The sequence below is a fragment of the Crinia signifera genome, chromosome 5 (genome assembly GCF_055691185.1).
Source record: "Crinia signifera chromosome 5, ASM5569118v1, whole genome shotgun sequence".
In the NCBI taxonomy this organism is placed as follows: Eukaryota; Metazoa; Chordata; class Amphibia; order Anura; family Myobatrachidae; genus Crinia; species Crinia signifera.
Window position 1 is genome coordinate 264,752,771 of NC_139221.1, and position 7,844 is coordinate 264,760,614.

General features: G+C 44.9%; 1 protein-coding gene across 1 annotated transcript in view; it reads left to right on the plus strand.

Moving 5' to 3' along the window:
* PLEKHA8 (pleckstrin homology domain containing A8) overlaps positions 1 to 7,468 on the plus strand; it is a 49,881-nt gene extending 42,413 nt beyond the window's left edge. Inside the window, exons 13-14 of the mRNA XM_083188961.1 lie at positions 738 to 799; positions 6,365 to 7,468. Of these exons, the coding sequence (XP_083045087.1) occupies positions 738 to 799; positions 6,365 to 6,562 (260 nt within the window). The 3' untranslated portion in view covers positions 6,563 to 7,468. The remainder of the gene's footprint in view (positions 1 to 737; positions 800 to 6,364) is intronic.
* The last annotated feature ends 376 nt before the right edge of the window (positions 7,469 to 7,844 follow it).

A 7,844-nucleotide genomic window follows, 5' to 3' on the forward strand; every position in this document is an offset into this window, starting at 1 on the left:
TGCAACACAAGTAGGTTACTGTACTGTACAATCCGCCCAACTCCATGATAAGCCTTAAAATAAGGAAAATTCTAGTGTTCTGTTTGGGAAGTTCTGATAAGATTAGATGCTCGTGTGTCCAGTTGCTATATATTGTCAGATTTGTCATGCCATTACATCCCCCAAATATCCCCATTACATTACAGACCCTTCCTGTCAATCACCCTGCATTTAAAGTCTCACTGCGCACCGAATCACAAAGATAGCTTGGTGCCTGACATTGTCATTGCAACACATGCACAGTCTACCGATGATCGCTCAGTTGCATGAACATCAGCATTGCTTACAAACATGATTTAGGCCCCCATCTGGTATAAGTAGACTCCTCCTGTATGTATGTGTGATCCAGTGCTATGTCCAAGGTCCTCTTTTGTCACTCAGTCGGCCACCACAACTTCATCCAAGAGGCCAGGAACCCACCATCGTGACAGAGACCCTGTCCTTGACACTCCTGCAATATGCCGCCGTTTTGTGAAACAGCTGCCATCATAATACCATCCCTGCCCCCAGACTGTCAATCTCATGATGTCTGCAACTGTTGTCATTCCTATGAAACAGGATCCAAATGGCACAGTCCCACAGTACCAGCCATTTGTACTTTACGTCTGCTGCCACAGTTGCTGAATACGTGTATGTGTTTTACACTTCCGCTTTTTAAAAACTATTTTAAACCGTTTATTTACTGCCTTTATTTTCAGGTAATGCATATGGTAAAACACTGCGACAGTACCATGGCTGGGTGGTACGAGGTGTATTTGCGGTAAGCCTGACTGTATTTATGTAAGCAGGTCTGTGTGTGTGTAATTATGAAATGGTGGATTTTTTGCTATGAAAAATTTCAAAACTCGCTTATAGTGATGAAACTTAAATTCTCATAAGTTTAACTTGAATTAAAAAAAAAAAACTTTTAAAAACAACATACCATTCCATGATCGGAGGTGGAAGTTCAACGTGTGTCATCCCTCACTGTGTATGGACAGAAACAAAAATGTATTGTCAAAGTGGGCGACAATTTAAGACTGAGTTTTACCAGCTGAATACAGATTATTGTCTTGTTTTAACCATATGTTTATGAAATCTATATCTGTTTCACTTAAGACTTTTCATGTCGCTTACTCAGATAAATCTTAATATGTTCAGCTTTCTTTTTATATAAATCATTTGTCTTAAGCTGGCCATACATCAAAATGATATCTGGTCCGAACGCATGATTTCGATGGGTCGTGCGGTCTAATGTGTGCACATCGTTAGGTTTTTTGGTGCGATGTGCAGTCCCGCTAATCAAGAGGTCACTCAACTAATCCTATGTGCCGCATGTATGATCATTCAGGATGGCTTGTGGTCTTAAGCAGATTGTATGTGTTCTATAGCACATTGGCTCACTCGTTTGATCAATCATATGACCTGCATACGATCTGCATCGTATCCAGGTTGTACTAATGTATGGCCAGCTTTAAGCTGGGTACACAATAAAGTATAGGTCACCCGATCCCAGAGATCGTAGCAAAAAATCTAATGTGTACCCATGATGTGCGCACTCCTGCAGGTCACTAGCAATGACAGCAGAATGGAGAAGCTCACATGGCTCAACACTGGTGGACCCGATATTGGCACTTGCTGCATGTCAGGTCCTACAGGTGGCAACGTCGGGCTGTGTACACATGCTCTGTGTACCCAGCATTACTGTTTGAGTGTTAGCAATAAATATATATACTTAGATTTTATGCGGCCATTTAAAATTAATTATATGTGACATCAGTGGATTATATACTACAGTTCTGCATAACAAAAGCTAATTTTTTTTTTTTACCTTATATGCACAGTTATACTTTTCTAAGCCAGTAGAGGGCAGCATAGCATTGGATTTCCTTACAGCAAGTTTGTAAACCGCATGATCAACTACACTCAACTTTTATTTATGGGATCAATGTGAACAAGTAGCATAAGAATAACTTTTAATGCTTTATCCTCTGAGCATTTTAAATATGCTCCAGGGTTGAGATTGCAAACATTGCATGTGTGGGTACTTACTATGTCAGCCTGAGGCCCACTGGGAGTGGACCATAGCAGGGGCTTATGATATGGCTGATGTGTGTGTTTGCATCTGAGTGCATGCAGAGGGTCATGACAACCATTAAATAAGGCCTGTTCAGCCCACCATGGACATGGCTCACTAGAGGGGGTGGGGGGGGACTGTTATTAGACAGAAACATGCCAGCTTACAGATGAAGTCCCTCACCCACAGTTAAACCTTCTGTTTCACACATAAAAGTATTGGGTACATTTGTTCTAATATCTCATTATTGCCATTTACTGTGCACCGTGAAACCTCTTTCAGACAGAGAAATGGATCTGGGAATTTTCCGAGCGAAGCCAGAACAACCTTGTTCACAAGGGTCTACCCAGGTCCAAATTGCCAGAGCTTCAACCCTGGTTGCTACCAGTTTTATTCCCAGGTCTGACACGGGTTGCCTGCTGTCTGAAAGAGTGGACCTGGGTTTTTCTACCCGGGTCATGCTTAAATGGAGTCGATTGGCGGATCAGGAGCACTGACTCATGACTTGGCAGTCTCACGTCCACTTTTGTTGACTACACTGTTTTGCAGGGCTGATATGGGTTCAGTGTGACAAGGGTCTATCTGGGAATAACCCTGGTCCAGTGTTCTAAACAACTGCAAAAAAGCAAAGCCCAAGTCGCGGGTAATGTCTAAAGGTGGCATTAGAAACGTAAAGTTGAACTATGGAAAAGTGTGTCTATATTATAGAAAAATGAGCCAGCAAAAGCATTTTTCTTCATCTTAATCCCCCTCAACCATTTCTCTTAAATCTGCAATGGGCCCTGGAAACCTGGTACAGTACCTTCCCCGACCTCTCTGCCTCTATACCAACCTTGTTGGAGCATTAAGGTGCAGTAAGCCGGATACCACTAGATCAGTGCTTCCTTAACTGTGTGCCTAGGCACCCTGGGGTGCTGCGGGGCTCTCACAGGGGTGCCTTGGGTTGGTGAACTAAGACCAAGTCAAATTATTTATTTTCAAAGTGATAGTCAAGACTAGTGCTGGTGGCTACAAGTCATAGAACATGTAGCCAACCAGAAGCACCACTGTGCACCGCCACATAACTTACCGTAAGGGTAACAGGTAGTCATCATTTACTTAATTTATTATTTGTTTCCAAATGTATTAAAAAAAAAAGAAAAACTTTTGGGGGTCATTCTGGTTTGCTCGCAATACTGTGAGTTCAGCCCCATCCCAATGTTTTTGGGACTGCGAATGCACATGTGCAGGTCTCTTTTGCGAACCTGCATGGTCGCCGAGTCATTCGCATACATCAGGTCGGTGGTGGGATTTGCCTATGGGAACACCCAGCATTTTATGGGCGTCCCCTATAAAACGCTGGGCATTCCCCTGGGTACGCGGGTGGGCTGATGACTCACTGACTTTTCTTTGTGAAGCCAGGAGAAATCATTTGATGGTCGGCGATCATCGACTGATTTCTCCTGCAGCGGAGGCATGCAAGGGGATATGTTTTTGTTACACATCCCCTTGCATGTTAATGAGGGGAATCAGTGGCGGGGAGGTGGGCGTTCGGACGGACGGCGTCTCGGGTGTTCGGCAATCTGCGATCTTTACAGCTAACCGAGCCAACCAGAATCATTGCCTTTTATTCCTAGGGGCGCCATTAAAACAATGCTGATACTGGAACCAGGAGAACTGAGGGAACAGCGTTCCACTGGGAAGAACCACAGGGAGCACAGGAATGAGCTCAGGCAGGTGGATAGAGTCAGCAGAAGCTATCACCGGCAGGGGATACTGGGCTGGCTCCCTTAAAAGGAATGCTGTGGCCAATCCCAGCTGAAGCCCAGCCCTGCCTTAATTATCAGCCCCTCGGACACCTGTGGTCCGCCTGCTATTTGGCCTTATAGAGGCTGTGCTATTAATTAGCCTTACGGCGTCAGCCGTTGCTAGGCAACGGTGCCGCCGTGAGGGGGCAGTTCCCCGGCCGCCTTCCGGCGTCCCTGGTTGCCGGGAGATGAGAGGGCGGAGGACGGAAGCTGCTCTGTTCTCCAGCGTCTCTGGTTGCCTGGCAACCTGACGCCAGCCCCGGAAGAACAGGCGGCTGGACGGGAGCGCCGCCCCGTCCTACCCGCCGCACGCCTGCTGCGTGCAACACCCTTCACATACCATGGTCAGATTTGACTGATGCATGGCTGAAGGCCCAGGGGTAAATTTACTAAGGCTCTAAAAATAAGAGATGATGGCAACCAATCAGATTCTGTCTATCATTTTCTAGGATGCAATAGAGAAATGGTAGACCGAATGTGATTGGTTATTATGGGCAACATCACCTCTTATCATTTCCAGAACCACAGTACATGGAAGCACAGTACAGTTGGCCTCATAGTATATATAGTAACTACCCAAGAGGATTAGAGCATACGAAATGTGAATCAAACACAAATAGGGAAAATCCTTTGTTTTATTTTATTGTATCTTTTTGGCAAATGTATTCATCCAATATTTCTCGTCATGAAGCCTTCTTTATCTCTGTAAAATGAAGGTGCAGGGCCAGGTAAGGTCAATCTTATAAACCGGTTTTAAAAGTTTAAGTCATTCTTATACAGATGTGTCCAGATAAATTGTCAACACTATGGGACACCAGGCTGTATACACTGGCTCCCGTGGGTTCCCCATTCAGTGCATATGTAACGCGGTTGCAAGCATATGCACCCCTCAGTATCCCGCATATGGCTGAACAACACACGCATGGTGATAAGATGCACATGTACACTAACGAAGATTGCAACTAAGTCTCACTCTATATATGTCGTGTTAGATACTGTCTGCAGTCTGAGTTTCATCAATTTAGATCCTTTCTGCTATATGAATTTAGTTTTATGGGGCCTACAAACGGGGTGATTTCAGGGCATTTTCTAAGCGACCTCACTAGATTGCTTAGAAAAAACCCCTTCATCGCTCTGTGTGTAGGGGCCATAGCAGCGCTATCACCCGGTGATCTGGTCAGGGCCAGTGTGCTCACCGGAGAAGACAGATTGCTCAGCACACGGCACTGACACTTTGGTGTGCAGCCCTGTGTCCTGAGCGATCTACATTGCTGAATCTCCCCATGTGTAGTCCCCATTACTCCTCTTCATTTTCTGTATTTGTTTTTTTTAATCCCTTTCTAGTTTTCTTTTTTTTACGCAGTACGGTGTTGTTCCTTATATATAATCTTGTGACAATAATATTTATAAATAATAGAATAACAATAGCGAAATCACTTTGAAGGCATGAAGTACACTGTGGTTGATAGGATTTTCAGCATTCCCTTCTATTTCTTCAGCAAGTTCCATGCCCTGCATCTACAGATGGAGCCAACCTCATCTAGCTATCTTTGGTAGCCATGGTGAGCATGCTGAGCCAAGGCCTATTCTCAGTTGCAATACAATACATAGAACAATACAGTAGGGGATTAGCATAGTAATCCCATTACTTACTTAGGGCGGGATGTAAAAGGCTAAAAATGCGGTAAAACCCCTGTTTTGGGGGGTTTTACTGCATTTTTCTAATGTACCATTAACTGGCTGCCGCGTCATTATAGAAGCCTATGGGCTTCTATCTCTGTCCGACGCAAACCCGCCGCCTTCCCCGACCCCCCTCTCCTCCTCCCCCGGGCTTACCTTCCTGCAGGTCCTCCTGGACCCGGAAAGGCAAACCCCTCCTTCCCCTAGCAAAGCAGCAGGACGTCCTTCCGGCTGCAGGGGGGAGGAGGAGGTGCCGGGGAATGCTTAGCTGTCCCGGCTTCAGGGGAGGAGGAGGCGCTCAGTGAGGTGACGGAGACCCCCCACACACCACATCACAGGTATCGTGGGGGTCCTCTGTCACTGCACCGCGATGCTAGCCACATATGTTAATACATATGTGCTAGCATAGCCGCGGCCAGGTGGCAAGGGGTGGCGATGTATATTAATCCATCCTGCCCTTAATCCTTTTAAAGGGCTAGATGAGACTGGTTGCATCTGTACCTGTAATATTCCAGTGCACACCCCTGGCCTTCTGTAGGTTCTTTTATTTCCCATTAACTCCACTGTATTAAACCCAGCATAAGTGCTGCTGAACACTGCAGGCAACAGAAGCCCAATGAAGAAAATGTGTGTGATATGGCTCCGCTTGCTCGCCGTACTGTGGACTATCAGCACTGAACCCTGTTTACTAGCCATGAGCTGAAGTAATGCTAATTGATTCCTTTTGTAGAGGTTGTATGGGGCATTTGCTACCTTGAATATCATTGATCGTAAAAATAATAATAATTCTACCTTCTTACAGTTAGCCTTAAGGGCGGCTCCTACATACCAAGGCTTTGTGACTGCCCTGACCATCAATGAAGGGGACGAGAAGGAGGAGTCTTTCTTCAAGGCCATGATAAGAGACCTCAGCATTTACCTGCCAGCAATGGAAAAGCAACTACACATTTTGAACTGTTTGTATGAAGAGCACGGTCTGGATTCGGATGAAGTAGTATGACCGCAGCAGGATCGGGTTTTAATTCAGGTATTCTAGGTCTAATTACTGCTCCGAGCAACGCATGGGAAGAGTCAAGGACATGATTAGGAATCCTACCCAAGGAGCCTCAATCGTGTAATCTCTGACAAAGTATCATGGCAACTCGTTATCTCCTCCTGGGGGTTCCTGCTGTCTAAATGGACTTGTACAGTATGCTGAAGGATACTTTCATCTTGGGATACTTATTTATGAACTTTATGTTTTGCTTAATGTATAAGATGCAGCTTTTTATAGTGATGTTTATTTGTTTTTTTTAAGTCATGAACAATATTTGTGTAAAGTCGTACATATGAAGTATTTGCTATGGATCTGTAACAGCAATAGGAGGCTTAAGGGGCAAACACACGGGGCGATTTCAGCCCCATTTCTAAGCGATCTGACTAGAAATAGCGCACGATTGCTCCGTGTGTATGCCCTGCAGCGATGGCAGATGTGCGGTTCCGCTTTCTTGTCTTTCATGCTAGATCGCTGGGTTTTGCCTATAAACAATAGGCGAAACCCCTCTCAGCACGATTGCTCAGCACACAGCCTCGCGGGGTGCATTGCTAGTGGCGCGCGATAGTGCTTAAGCCCATCGCTCAGCAAGGAGGCCAGCATTGTCCCGTGTGTACGGGGCTTTACGTTTCTTCATGCCAGTGAAGATCAGATTAATGATAGCCTAGCTAGTAACAGATCAGCAACAGATGGGGAGGAATGGCTTTCGTACCTCTAGTGCAGACCTTTTTTATACTGCTGTTCCCTATAATCATGGGATAGGACACAACACTCAGGATGTTGTCTATAGCATAAGCTATGGGCATTACTCTTCGTATATATTTGCTTCTAAGAAAGATATTTAATAAATGGCAAACAGCAAATATTCATTTATACAGTCTCTTTTCTGATTATTTGATTGGCGTTCTATAAAGGTGTGTCTAGCCTTGGAATCCTCCAGTAATTGGGCTGCCTCAATCATTGGCTCATGAATTGTCCTTATGGCCCGGAGCTAAGTTTCTCTACCAATCAGGCTGATCCTTATTCCTCCATAGAAGTGCGCTTGTTGCTTTTCATAGTTTAAAAACTGCTGTCAGTGCTTTAAAGTAAAACTGCAAAGAGTCTATAGATGGCAGCATACCCACATTCCATGTACTGACTGTGGTATAAACCTATAGTTATCCGTAAACCGAGCGAGGCAATACAATCTCCCAGATTATAAAAGTTAACAAAAAAAAAAGGCATGATAAATACCATTCAAAATTTACGG